General features: G+C 23.6%; 7 protein-coding genes across 7 annotated transcripts; 3 read left to right on the top strand and 4 right to left on the bottom strand.

Moving 5' to 3' along the window:
• Positions 1–261: 261 nt before the first annotated feature.
• DICPUDRAFT_22089 (uncharacterized protein) lies at positions 262–618 on the bottom strand (the record flags this gene model as incomplete). The annotated part of the gene is made up of 1 exon (XM_003286731.1): positions 262–618. A coding segment is annotated over one exon (357 nt), but the record flags the coding sequence as incomplete, so codon positions are not given.
• A 769-nt stretch (positions 619–1,387) lies between these two features.
• On the top strand, positions 1,388–1,867 carry DICPUDRAFT_22158 (uncharacterized protein; the record flags this gene model as incomplete). Its single annotated transcript, XM_003286748.1, has 2 exons — positions 1,388–1,535; positions 1,638–1,867. Coding segments are annotated over 2 exons (378 nt in total), but the record flags the coding sequence as incomplete, so codon positions are not given.
• A 660-nt stretch (positions 1,868–2,527) lies between these two features.
• DICPUDRAFT_31489 (uncharacterized protein) lies at positions 2,528–3,874 on the bottom strand (the record flags this gene model as incomplete). Its single annotated transcript, XM_003286730.1, has 4 exons — positions 2,528–2,615; positions 2,698–2,806; positions 2,881–3,276; positions 3,337–3,874. The coding sequence occupies 4 exons, from the start codon at positions 3,872–3,874 to the stop codon at positions 2,528–2,530; spliced, it is 1,131 nt and encodes a 376-aa protein (XP_003286778.1).
• A 676-nt stretch (positions 3,875–4,550) lies between these two features.
• Positions 4,551–5,691, top strand: DICPUDRAFT_150779 (26S proteasome non-ATPase regulatory subunit 7; the record flags this gene model as incomplete). The annotated part of the gene is made up of 3 exons (XM_003286747.1): positions 4,551–4,982; positions 5,088–5,302; positions 5,385–5,691. The coding sequence occupies 3 exons, from the start codon at positions 4,551–4,553 to the stop codon at positions 5,689–5,691; spliced, it is 954 nt and encodes a 317-aa protein (XP_003286795.1).
• A 1,376-nt stretch (positions 5,692–7,067) lies between these two features.
• On the top strand, positions 7,068–9,514 carry DICPUDRAFT_47007 (uncharacterized protein). The gene is made up of 4 exons (XM_003286746.1): positions 7,068–7,466; positions 7,537–7,831; positions 7,908–8,363; positions 8,452–9,514. The coding sequence occupies exons 1-4, from the start codon at positions 7,328–7,330 to the stop codon at positions 9,107–9,109; spliced, it is 1,548 nt and encodes a 515-aa protein (XP_003286794.1). The 5' UTR covers positions 7,068–7,327; the 3' UTR covers positions 9,110–9,514.
• A 151-nt stretch (positions 9,515–9,665) lies between these two features.
• ABCH1 (uncharacterized protein) lies at positions 9,666–10,675 on the bottom strand (the record flags this gene model as incomplete). Its single annotated transcript, XM_003286729.1, has 3 exons — positions 9,666–10,024; positions 10,094–10,480; positions 10,621–10,675. The coding sequence occupies 3 exons, from the start codon at positions 10,673–10,675 to the stop codon at positions 9,666–9,668; spliced, it is 801 nt and encodes a 266-aa protein (XP_003286777.1).
• Positions 10,676–11,086: 411 nt separating this feature from the next.
• On the bottom strand, positions 11,087–14,428 carry DICPUDRAFT_150776 (uncharacterized protein; the record flags this gene model as incomplete). Its single annotated transcript, XM_003286728.1, has 4 exons — positions 11,087–11,901; positions 11,953–12,125; positions 13,132–13,586; positions 13,901–14,428. The coding sequence occupies 4 exons, from the start codon at positions 14,426–14,428 to the stop codon at positions 11,087–11,089; spliced, it is 1,971 nt and encodes a 656-aa protein (XP_003286776.1).
• Positions 14,429–14,493: the final 65 nt, after the last annotated feature.

Here is a 14,493-nt window from a genome sequence, read left to right as displayed (position 1 = left end):
ATAGTTTAAAAAATATGGTAAATGGTTATTTTGCCCCAAAAAAAAAATATAAAAAATAAAAATTAAAAAATAAAATAAAAAATAAAAATAAAAAATAAAAAAAAAAAATTAAAAAAAAATAAAAGAAAATAAAAAAATAATAACAATGTAGATAATTTTAATAATATAGATAAATATTACATTATCGTGAGAATTAAAATTTTTAACATATAGAAAATAAAAAGTTTATTCATCATCATCGGAACCATATACTTTATCATATTCTTCTAAATTTGTTGCATCAAAATCACATTTGGTACCCTCTGGGAGATCGCATAATCTTATAGGCTCCCCATTCAATAAACCAACTTTCATGTTTTTAATAATTTTTCTTTCTAGCTCACCAAGTGGTCTTCCATGAAAAAAACCCCAATAATCATTCAAATTTGGTTTATAGGAATGATCATCTTTCTGTCCTTGCTGGTCTTCAATGGTTCTGGCGTCTTCAAAATATCGTGTAGTCCATTCCAAAATTTGCTGGGTTTTAAATTGAAAATGGCTTTTCATTTTTTCTCTACAATCGTTTGTACAAGCGAACGGATCTATTCTTGGGAAACCTTCGTGTTGAAAAAAATGATCATTAGAAGAAAGAGATTGATTGTAATTTAGTTTAATTTTATCATGAACACAACTTTTTTTTTTTTCTGACATTTTAAAATATAGTAAATATTAAAAAATATAAAATATTAAATAATAATTAAAAATAATTTAATTTAAAAATAAACATAAAAAAAAAATTAAAAAAAAAAATTAAAAAAATTAACTTAAATTTTATGTTAAATAACTTAAAAAATTAAAAAATTAAAAAATTAAAAAATTAAAAAAAATTAACATTATTTTATCTTTAATTCAGATATACATGTTGAAGATTATAATATTATTTTTTCTTCTTTTTAATTTGATTCATTGCCAACCTGAATCACCCCCAAGGTTAATTCGTGGAAAAAATACTCAATCTAATGGACCAAGAAAAATGATTGCTTCTTTTTATCCTCCTCCAAGAGAACCTCACCCCCAAACTGGATATGGATGGGTTTGTAATCAATTTACTAACAAAGAAGGAAAAGTACCAAGAAAATGCTCTTATCCTGGACTTTATATCTATTTCACACCTGGAGCTATTAGATATAGAGATCTCAAAGGTAGAAATAACCCATTGGTTCGTCAAGGGGTGTTATATATAGGAAGCTCAGAGGTTGACGTTAACTCCAGGTTGAACTGTGAAAAGAAAGATGATAAATTTGAAATTTATTTGAATTCTATCGTCTGCTATATGCGTTTCCCATTTCAAAATGAAGATAAAGAAAACTTTGATGCTATTGGTGTAGAACATGCTTTACTAAATAAATTTGCCACAAAAATCAATACCTTTAATGATTTAAATCCTAATCAAGATTTAGTTGCTGATGATAGTGGTTACCCCTTTGATATTTTGAAAACTGTTCTTGCTATGGATATTTATGACCCCCAAATTCCCAATAGTATGGTTGTGGATGGTAGTAGTATAAGAGGCACACTCAATTATCGACCAGTTACAGATGGAGAACAACCTGACCAACCGGACAAATTACTTCAAATGAATCAAAAAAATGAAAAAGACCAACCAAATCAATCAAAAATTTTCCCAGAAGGTATTCCTTATGAAGGTGGTTATGTTCTTGATGGTGATTACAGTAACTATGGTTCAAAACCATTAAAAAATAACAAATGTGAAAATGATGATAGTGAAGAAAAGATAGAGAATGAACAAGAAATCAAATTCAAACCTCACAGTTCAGATTATTTCGAGCAAATCAATGATAGATTAGAAGAGCTTGTAAAACAAAGTGAAATACCAACTGAAATACCAACTGAAAAACAAACTGAAAAACAAACTGAAAAACCTGACTTATGGACTAGAATTAAAAAAGAAGTGGGAAAAGATATATCTATACTCCAAATACTCCAAATTGCCAAAGAACAAAAAGCTGAAAAACAAAAGACGGATAAAGAAAAAGCTGATAAAGAAAAAGCTGAAAAACAAAAAATGGATAAAGAAAAAGCTGATAAAGAAAAAGCGGAAAAGAGAAAGCTGAAAAACAAAAAGGGGATAAAGAAAAGGTTGATAAAGAAAAAGTTGGGAAAGAAAAAGCTGAGAAAGGAAACTCAGAGAAAGGAAAATCAAAGAATCGAAAAGCTGGTATTTATGCTGCCACCGGTGCCGCTGTTGGTGTCTGTGCCAGTGTAGGTTCTGTTGCCGAATATTGAAAGTGCTGTTACTGCCATATCAAATGTAACAAAAGGTACCTACTGTTGGCAACCTCCAATTCCAAAATAATTAAAAATCTTATTTTAAAAGCACTTTTAAATTGAACCGCTAATATGATTGGTAGATAAATAAAATAATAAACTATTTGTCTTAAAAATAAATAAATTCTGTATAAAAAAAATAAATTTTAAATAACTTTATTAATATTATTACTTTTTAGTGTTACTGTTTATATGTTTATTAAAATCCACTCGTTTTAAATCTTTTTAATAGGGATTCGCTTTTTGTTGTTGATGTGGTTGTTGTGGATTGAGTGCCTGGGTTTTCCCTTTTTTTACTAGATATATAAAGTTAATTTAAAGTTAGTCTTAAAGATTTCATTTTATATTAAAAATATTTTCTATACAAACATTATTGAAGGAGCGGCAGAGATAACAGTTGCTTTGGCTTTTTGTTGTTGTTGCTGTAATTGCTGTTGTTTTTGTTTATGCTTTTCCTTTTCCCATTTATTAAATTTTTCTAAATATTTTATAAAAAAAAAAAAAATTAATAATTTAAATAAAATTTTAATCTAAATTTAAAAGTATCATTACTCTTTGGTTTTTGTGGTTGTTTATCTTTTTCTTGATCTTTTTCTTGAGTAGATAGTTCATTTGTACTTGAAACAAAATCAATTTTTGTTCTATTTAGTCTTTCATATTCTCTTTTGTCGTCCATTTTTCTTTGATTTTCATTTAAAACTTCATAAAATTCATCTGGTTTAAAACCATTTGGATCATATTCTGATAATTTATAATTTGAGCCCATTTCACTGATTTCACAAAATGCAATTAACTTTTCTAAAATTGAAGGATTTCTAAATGATTGTGATTCTCTTAGCGATTGATTAATACTTATGCCATCTTCTCTCATTTTGTGATATTTTATAATCTTATCCTCCAATATTGGATCTGCTCTACCATTTACTGGTGGTGGTAAAAATGATATATCTATTTTTTCTCTTTTCTTTCTAATTGAATCTGGTACTAAATTTCTTTTAAAATTAAAACAATCATTTGGTTCCTCCTTCTCCTCTTCATCTTGGATATCCTCTGTTATTGGTGATGTTATATTATGTGGGTATAAGTTTTTAAAATTTGGATCCTTTGAATGAGGTGGAGTTGAAACGTATGCTGGTGATTTTAAAACTGGTGTTTTGGGCTCGTGCATTTCTTTTGGTATATCTATATCTCTATTTTCTAATTTGGTGTGAAGAATGGTATGGCATTGATTTAACCTATCATTTTCACTGTCTGCAACTTGATATATAATTTCATCACCATCTATTTCTTTTCTCGGAGGGCTATCTTCGTTCTCTCTGTCTTGGTCATCGTTTTCTAAATTAAATTCCTCTGTATCCTTGTTTATTATTTTAGTGGTTTCTTCTGTAATAATTAATCCATAAGGCTTTTCATTAACTTTTGAAATTGGTATTTTATTATCCTCTATATCATTATCTTCGCCCTGCTTTGAATCACTGGTTTTAATATCAACTTTATCTTCTTCGCTATCACTATCACTATCGCTATATTGCCCAACTAATGACATTTATTATTAAACTATTTATTTATTACTATTGTTTATATCTATAAATATTATTTTATACAATATTATTATATTACATTAAATAACTAAACTTTAATATTTAAACACCTAATTATATGAAATTAAACTATTTAAATTAAAAAAATAAAATAAAAATAAAAAATTTTAAAAATTTAAAAAAAATTTAAAAAAAAAAAAAAAAAAAAAAAAAAAAAATATTTAAAGTAGTTGTTTTTATTTCTTTTAAAATTGTTATTTATGTAAATTATATATTTAAATATAAAACTAATATAATAACTATGAAATAGGAAATAATAAGTTTAAAATTGAAATTAATTAATTACAATTTTTGCCTTAATTTTTTTTTTTTTTTTTTTTTTTTTAATTTTTTCTTTATTTTTTTTTTTTTTTAATTTTTTTTTTAATTTTTTTTTAAATTAAATTTTTTTGATGAACATAAACTTTTTTTTTTTAATTTTTTTTTTTTTTATATTTTTTCACCAATAATTTCCTTTCATATTAAAATTTTTTATATTAATTGTTTGTAAAATTATTATTATTTATTCAATAATTTGTTTGTAAATATATTTTTTATTTTTTTTTAGAATAATAATAATTATAGTTTATTTTTTTTAAAAAAATCATATTTAAACATATCACCATCTCACATATACACAAAATGTCAAATTTTCCAACATCAACCGTAGTTCATCCAACTGTATTGTTATCAGTTGTCGATCATTATAATAGAGTTGCAAAAGATACAAATAAAAGAGTTGTTGGTGCATTATTAGGTTCAAATAATAAAGGTGTTGTAGATATCTCAAATTGTTATGGTCTTCCATTTGAAGAAGATGATACCAATCCAAATATTTGGTTTTTAGATCACAACTTCCACGAAAACATGTTTGCAATGTTTAAAAAAATCAATGCACGTGAAAATGTTGTTGGTTGGTACAGTACTGGTCCAAAAATTAGACCAGCAGATCAAGAAATTAATGAATTATTTAGAAGATACACACCAAACCCAGTCATGGTTATTATTGAAGTTCAACCAAAAGAATTAGGTATTCCAACCAAATCCTATGTTACTATTGAAGAAATTAATAAAGTAAGTAATAAAAAATTTGCAAAACTAAACATTTTTTTTTTTTACAATAATAATAATATTTAAATATTAACTTTATATTAAACTATCAAATTAACTTTTACTTAGGATACATCCGAATCAACAATGAGATTCCAACATATCCCATCATCAATCGATGCTGTAGAAGCTGAAGAAATTTGTATTGAGCATCTTTTAAGAGATGTTAAAGATTCATCAATTTCATCATTAACCACTCAAATAACTGATAAGAAGATTTCATTAAAACATCTTTTAACAAATCTTCAAGAGATGTCAAATTATTTAAAATTAGTTTGCGAAGGGTAAATATTTATTTTATAAAATATTTTTTTTTTTTTTTTTAATTATTGTATTAATAATAACTTTTCACATTATTATTTTTAGTCGTTTACCACAAAACCATCAAATTATTGGCTATATTCAAGATATTATTAATCTTTCACCAAATTTAAATGCTAATGAAATTTCAAAATCTTTTGCTGTACAAAACAATGATACCATGTCTGTTATTTACTTGTCCTCAATGATTAGATCCATTATAGCCTTACATAACCTTATTATCAATAAAACTGCCAATAGAGAGGCTGAAAAGAAAGCTGATTTAATTGCAAATGCCCCTCCAGTTACTGAAAAAGAAAAAGAAAAAGAAGAAAATGCTTTCAATGGTGCTGATAAACAGCCAGCAAAATAAAAAAAAATAAATACCCAGTTCCATCATTTAAAACATCAAAATAAAAAATAGTAAAAAATATTTATAAATATAAAAAAAAATATGTATGTATTATTAATAATTAAAGATCTATAAAAAAATTAATAGATCTATTAATTTATTTTTGTATTTTATTATAAAAAAAAAAAAATAACAAATACAAGACAAGTAATAAGAATGCATTTTGTATTCAAGAAAAAAAAAGAATACATATCATTACCATTCTTTAAGATAATTTGGATTTTTTTTCTAAATTTCTTTTATTTTTTTTTTTTTTTTTTTTAATTTTATTTTTTAAAATTTTTTTTCGTATAATTTTTAAAGGACAACATAATTTCGGGCGAGACACCCTATTAACACCTGGTGGTTCTATGGCCTTTTTCTCAACAAATTTAGTTTTTTTTTTTTTTTTATATTTTATTTTTTTTAAAAAATATTTTAATATTTTATATTATTTTTTTTATTTTTTATTATTTTTTTTTTTTTAATTGTTTGAAATTTGTTTTTTAAAAAACAAAAAAAAAATATTAACACATCCTCACCTCATCTCCCACTCCACTAATTACTCACCCAATCCTACAGTAATTTTTATCACTCTCACACACACACACAATAACAACATTATACCATATACATCACCCATTCACCCCCCTATATAATTAAAACACCCACACCATTTATTTTTACTTTTCATATATAGTAAATATATAAATAAATAAAAATAAATATAACACAAAAAAACAACAACTTATTAATATTATTTTTATTATCATTATTTATTAATACATTTTTATTTACTATTTTTTTATTTTTTTAATTTTTTTATTTTTAAATTATTTTTTATTTAAATAATAATAATAATAATAATAATAATATTTATTTATTTATATATTTATTTATTTATTTAATTTAATTTAATTTTTTATCTATCTATTTAAATTTATATATTTAATTATTTATATTTATAATTTTTTCATCAAATCACAAATCTTTTTTTTTTTGCAATAACTAACACACCAAAAATCACCAATTACAAAAAGAAAACCACACCACTTTTCACTCAAAAAAAAAAAAACACTACCATTTTTATCATACCCCCAACACAAGATCAAACTGTTATCATAAAAAGAAAAGACAATTTTGAAAAAAAAAAAATAGATAAACAAACAGCAACAAAGTACAACAGAAAAGATTTAATATAGAGAGGTAATAAAAAAAAAAAAAAAAAAAAATATTTATAAAAAAAAAAATATTAATTGAAATTTATTTTTTATTATTTTTTTTTTTTTTCTTATTTCAATTTTAATTTTTTTTTTATTTTTTTTTTAAAATTTTATTTTTTTTAAATTTTGGTTTCAATTTCACTCACAACAGACACACATATAACACCTACAATAATAAACCAACAAACCTACACAACTGAAAATCAAACTTTTTATATATCAAAAAAGAAAAAAAAACAGAGGAAGAAAAAATTAAAAATTTTAAAAATTTGGTTGGAGAAAAAAAAAAAAAAATAGATAATTTATAATTTTAAACAACAAAATAATTAATAAAAACTAGATAATATAAAAATAATAAAAGCTAGATAGAAATAATAGTAATAGTATAGTATAGAATGGAGGTTGAGCAAAACTACAGCTCAAATTTTATAATTCATTTAAATGAAAACGAAGATAATGGAATCTCATATAGATCTAGAAAATCCCAACCTAAATTAGTCAAGCATTATATATTAGGTGAGGTTTTGGGTGAAGGTAGGTCATAGTTTAATTTATTGTTTCATACATTATATTGGATCCAATATTAATATTTTCTTTTCTATAGGTGCATATGGTAAAGTTAAAGATGGCATGGACTCATTTACACAAAAAAGAGTTGCCGTCAAAATTTTAAAAAGAGCAAGATTAAAAAAGATTCCAGGAGGTGAAGCATCAGTTTTAAAAGAAATTAATATCACAAAGAAATTACATAACAAGCATGTTATAAAATTAATCGATCATTTTATTATTGAAGAAAAAGGAAAATTATATATAGTATATGAATATGTTGGTGGTGGTACATTACAGAATTTATTAGAAAATGCACCCAATGGTAAATTACCACAACACCAATCACAATTGTGAGTATCTATAGAATATTTTTCACACAAAATATAATAAAATACTAATTATTAATAAAATTATTTTTCATTTTAGTATTTTTAAGCAATTAATTGAAGCAATCGAATATATTCACACACAAAAGATTTTACATAGAGATATCAAACCAGACAATATACTATTTACACATTCAAATATATTAAAACTAAGTGATTTTGGCGTATCAGAGGATTCCTCACAATTGGAAGATTTTGAATGTTTATCAAGATCATATGGTTCACCAGCTTTTCAACCACCAGAGTTAACACAATTTCAAACTTCATTTTCACCATTTAAAATCGATATTTGGGCAATGGGTGTAACATTGTATTTAATGACTATTGGTAAATTCCCATTCTCTGGTGTCAATATGTATGTTCTCTTTGAAAATATTTCAAAATGTAAAATTGAATTCCCAAACGATTTAGACAAGGATTTGGTTAATTTAATAAAAGGTATCTTACAAGTAGATCATATACAAAGATTTTCATTAGGTCAAATTAAAAATCATCCGTAAGTTATTTAATTTTAATATTCTCTTTTTATAATGCATGATAGTATAATATACTAACATATCATATATTTTATTTAAAATTAATAGATGGGTTTTAAAATATATACCAGAAACCGAACCATCAATTCAATTATTGGAAGAAACTAAATTTTTACCATTAGAAATGGCATATGGTGATGAAAGTAATGACGATGAATTGATTTTTGGTTATGAAAATGATGCAAGTACTATCGATTTACAAGACCCAGAATTTATTCCATCCTCAACCTCTGTTAATGAAAGCTCACATCACAATCATCACTATATTACTACATCCACAAGTATTCCATCAATCCCACCAACTATCCAAACTGGTCAAACCATCTATCATCATAATTTTGTTGGTGGTGTTCATCCAATTGAACAAGATCCTGTACATATAAAAAGAAGTTCCATTGGTACCAATATTTCCGATGCCTCCATCATTCGTGAAAACTATATTAGTTCTGACAATGATGACCTCAACAATATCAGAGGAACTTGTGACCTTAGTGACAACGACTATATCTCTGACGATTGCGACGAAAGCTATCTTCATCACCATAGTCAATTGGCCGGTGAATATCCCCATCAAACCACTGCCAATGGTAATGATTTAAACCCAAATCGTTCATCACCCCAACCTCCTTTAAGAAATTCAAGTAATAGAAGACCAAAAATTACCTTTGAATCTCCATATAACAAGTCCAAATGTATCATTAATTAAACACCATGTCAATTTATTTATACCCATATATTTATAAAAAATTCACAACCCCACAAATACACATCATCAACTATATATTATAATAGCAACAAATATCAAATAATTATATTAGAAATAATCATTCACCAACACATTCGAAATAGTTTTCAATTGTATTGGTTTTTAATCTATTTCTTTAGACAATAGCACCTCTTCGATTAAAAAGAGTTTATTTTTAATTTTTCACAAACCCAAAACATTTGTGAACAAATTATATTAATATTTTTAAGCTATTTTTTTTTTATAAAAATTCTTTCTCTTTTCTTTTTTATAGAAAGCTGTAAATATCTTTTTTTTTTTTTCTATAAAAAAAAAAAAACTAAAAAAAAACTAAATAAAAATTTTATTTTTTTTGTATATATTATTAAAAAAACTTTATGGTTTTTATTTCATTTTTTTATTTATCTTTTTTTAAATTAACCAGGGAATTTTTTTTTTTAAAAAATAATTAAAAAAAAAAAAGTTTATCTATTTTATTTATAAATATATTTATTTATTTATATGTTTATTTATTTATTTAATGACCAGCTTGAGAATTTAAATATGCAATATATTCATCATAATCCAATCTGGTTTGTTCGATATTAAAAACTTGTTTTTCAAAAACACCATCGGCAATATACAAAATTCTGTCAGCATAACATTCGATATCCGGATTGTGGGTTACCATAATGCAAGTTGTCTTTAGTTTTAAATTTAAATCTAATAATAAATCCATTACTTCTACAGTGTTTTTTGTATCCAAATCACCAGTTGGTTCATCCAATAATAAAATTTCTGGGGCATTTGAAAGTGCTCTTGCAATGGTTACTCTTTGTTGTTCACCACCTGATAATTCTGATGGTAAATGATCTAAACGGTCTTGTAATCCTACCACTATAAAAATAATATAAAAAGTTATATTAATACCCAGTAGCATAAATTATAATTTTTAATGATAATTACATGTTAATAATTCGATTGCTCTTTTCTTTCTTTCTTTTTCATTTAATTTACCCAAAATAATCATTGGTAGTTCAACATTTTCATAAGCTGACATTGTTGCTAATAAATTGAAGGTTTGAAAAACAAATCCAATCTTTTCTAATCTTAATTTTGCTAAATATTCGTCAGTAGAATCTACATTAATTGGGTTTGAAAATAACTCTATTGTTCCTTCTGTTGCTCTATCGATTGTACCAAGTAGATTTAATAATGAGGTTTTGCCACCACCTGATGGTCCTCTTAACATTACAAATTCCCCTCTTCTAATTGGTAATAGTTCTGAATCTCCTGCTAAATGTATATCATTTAATGCTTTAACTTTATCTTCTCTACCTGCAATTTTATAATCTATGATAAATAAAATAAAACATTAGTATTTTTTTTTGTTTGTTTTCTTTCATTAAATAAATAGCAATGTTTTTAAATGTTACTATTAATTATTATTTAATATATTTTATTAATAAATATTTTTATTTATTAAGCCTTACGTTTTGATACATGTTTTACTTCGACAACAACTTCATCAAATTGTTTTGCTTGCATTTTTTTAATTATTGTTTTTTTATTATAAAAACTATAAAGTTATAAATATAAAAAAAAAAATTTACAACAAAGAAGAAAATTATTGTGTGTTTTTTAAAATCTGTTTTTTAACAAAAAATTAAAAATTTTTTATTTATTTATTTTTTATTTAATTTTTTTTTTTTTTTTTTTTTAAATAAATAATATTTTTAAATTTTTAGAAAAATTCTTCGTTGATAGAATATTGTTAATATAAAAGGTTGTTTATTTTTCGTTGTAACCTTGCGCAATTAAATTATTTCTAAATTAAATAAATAAAAATAAATGATAAAAATTTTATTTCAAATAAACTATTTTTTTTTTAAAAAGGAAAATATTTTTATTAAAAATCTTTTTTTAAAATATCAAGCCAGATTATAGGACAAGCTGTCTTTAATCAGAAATTTCTGGTTCTATTTCAGATGGTGGTTCTTGATTTATTATATTATTATTATTATTATTGTTTTTTTTGATATTATCCATGTTCATATTATTATTAATATTATTGTTCATAGTATTGTTCATATTATTGTTCATATTAATATTGTTCATATTATTTTTCATATTATTATTACTAATATTATTGTTCATAGTATTATTATTCATATTGTTATTGTTTATAATATTTAAATTGTGGTTCATATTATTCATATTATTGTTATTATTATTATTCATATTATAATTATTCATATTATAATTATTATTCATATTATAATTATTATAATTATTGTTATTATTATTATAATTATTGTTATTATTATTATAATTATTGTTATTATTGTTATTATTATTATAATTATTCATAATATTCATATTATAATTATTCATATGATTATTGTCTTTTAAATTATTGGTATTAACATTAATATTATTATTACTATTATTATTAATATTGTTATTGTTAATATTATAATTATTATTCATAATACTGTGATTCTTATTGATGGTGTTGATGTAATTTGTATTATTGTTTTGAGTATCTAGGTTACTTGGTAAATTTTGAATATTGATTTGATTTTTGTTATTAGTGGTTACAGTACATTTATTTTCTAATTGATATTTTGTTAATGATTCAAGAGAACCTTCTAATTGATCAATATATTCAGAAAGTGATTGTTCATTTTCTTTTAAATCACCATTTTCTTCACTTTCAACTAGTAATGGGTAACCTTCTTTTGTTAGGAATTTTTTTAAACCAAATATGCTGACTATGACAAAAATAAAATAAAAAGCAATTGTTATAAGAAATAGAAAAAAACCAGATTCATAAGATATGTGATCTTCTAATGAATCTTTTCTGGCTGGTGATTTTTTTAATAAGTAGACATTAACATCCCCAATATGACTAATGTTAGTGATCTCAATAGAAAAACCCAAAACAAGACAAAGGATATGAATTAAAAAGCTGATAATTGGTAAAGCTGATAAAAATCTAATTTTGATATATAGGGATGTTGATAAATATTTATACTGTGCCAAAATTATACCAATAACATAAATAAATGGGAAATACCATGGACAATATGAGAAATACAAAAATTTACTTCTAAATCAACACAAAATAAATAAAATATTTCAGTTGAATAAGTTTGAATCAGTTGAATAAGTTGAATCAGTTGAATCATTTGAATCATTTGATATTATTCGTATAATGACCATGGAACTACATATGATAAAAAAATTAATTTATGAGATTTTTTATAACTAAAAAAATAAAAATTACATACCCCCAAATACATAAAGCAGTATCCGAAACCCACAAATAATTGCAAAAACAACCAATATAATAAAAACCTTTTTTTGAAAGGATATATTTTTTTTATTATTAATCATTTCTTTTTATTTGATTGTATTATATTACAGCTATAAAAAAATAAAAAAAAAAAAAAAAAAAAAAAAAAGATTCTCAAAAAAAAAAATATTTTTATCGAATCCCACGAAATGAAAAAAAATATTCCCAAATTTCAAAGAGAAACCTAAAGACAGAGGAATTAAAAGTAGGTCAACAATAATTTTTCTGAAGAAAAAAAATTGTTATTTAACATTACGTTATTAATAAAATTTAGTAAAAAGAAAGTTTTAGTTTTAATTTTATTTCGGTTGGTAAATAACAAAATATTATATTTGGTATTCATGTTTTAATACTTTATAAATATAATTATATTTTGGATTATTATCTCCCAGCTAGTACACTTTAAAATAATAATTGATTATCATTAAAAAAAAGAAAAAAAAAAACATGGTATTAAGAAAAATAAATAATATAAAAAAAAAAAAGTTTATAAAAAAATATAGTTTTAAAGAAATTTATTATATCATTATACACGAAGTTTATATATCATTGATATTGATTGAGTTTATTTTTTGTGGATGTTATTATTATTACAAATTAAAGTAAGCTTTGGATGTCATCGAAAGAGTCTTTTTTGATCTCTGACAATGTAAGTGATGTGTCGGATTCATTGTTTGGAGCCAATGTTTGATTTTCCCCCTCTAAGTTATTTTCACTACTACTGCTATTTACATTAATTTTTGTTTGATAAGCTTTGAGTTTGGTCAAATAGTCTTCTAAACTTTCGATTGTTTCTTGAAGTTGTGGAGGTTGTTTATTATCATCTAATTGATTTACATACTGGCCTAAGTGATGCATATATTGTTTTTCAGCAAAACTTTGATTTTGGTTATTTACTGTTTGATTGTTATAGTTATAGTTATTATAATTATTATTATTAATTTGATCATATTGATTATTATTATCCAATAGAGAATAGCCATTATTATTGTTTGAGGATTTGAAAAGATTTTTAAAAAGCCAAAAGCTTGCAATGATAAGGAGAATATTTAAAATTGATGCTGGGATAAGATATTTTAAAAAATACAATAACCAACCGAGCTGGAAAAAAATAAAGATAATATGGGCTACAAAGGTTAATAAGAGAGTAATTTGAATTGTATTGGATGGAAAGGATTGTGGTATTTTACCAATGAATCCCAATATTATACCAACACCATAAAGGAAATTAAAAACAACAGGCAAATAGAGAAAAATAGAAGAAATATAATCTCTTTGGATAACTTTTATTAATGAAAAAAAAATTAGTTTTAAATATTTATATTAATATAGAAAATTAAAAACCTACAACTAATGTTTAAAGATTCGAATATTATGTTAAAAACTGTAAGAGAAACCAATATTCCAAAACTAACATTTTTATCATGAATACTAATGGGTGGTGATTCTTGAGTATTTTGGTTGTTAAATTGTATTGGTTGCATTTGCATTTGCATTTGCATTTGTTGTTGATTTGGCTGTTGGATTGGTTGTTGGATTGGTTGTTGCATTTGTTGTTGATTTGGTTGTTGCATTTGTTGTTGCATTGGGTGTTGCATTTGCTGTTGCATTTGTTGTTGCATTTGTTGTTGCATTTGTTGTTGATTTGGTTGTTGCATTTGCTGTTGCATTGGGTGTTGCATTTGTTGTTGCATTTGTTGTTGGATTTGTTGTTGATTTTGTTGTTGGATTTGTTGTTGGATTTGTTGTTGGATTTGTTGTTGCACTTGTTGTTGTATTGGTTGTTGGATTTGTTGTTGGATTTGTTGTTGTATTGGTTGTTGTATTGGTTGTTGCATTGGTTGTTGCACTTGATACGCACCGTAATTGTTATTCATATTTTGATATTGAAAATTATTGTTTTGTGATCCATTATTGCTAAATTGATAATTGTTGCTATTCATTTTGGAGTTAATAAAAATAGGGAAAAAAATAAATCGTAAAAAAATAAATTTAAAAAAATAAAAAC

The sequence above is a fragment of the Dictyostelium purpureum genome (assembly GCF_000190715.1).
Source record: "Dictyostelium purpureum unplaced genomic scaffold DICPUscaffold_79, whole genome shotgun sequence".
NCBI classification, from domain to species: domain Eukaryota; phylum Evosea; class Eumycetozoa; order Dictyosteliales; family Dictyosteliaceae; genus Dictyostelium; species Dictyostelium purpureum.
Note: the sequence above shows the minus strand (reverse complement) of the source record. Positions and strands in the feature narration are given on the sequence as shown.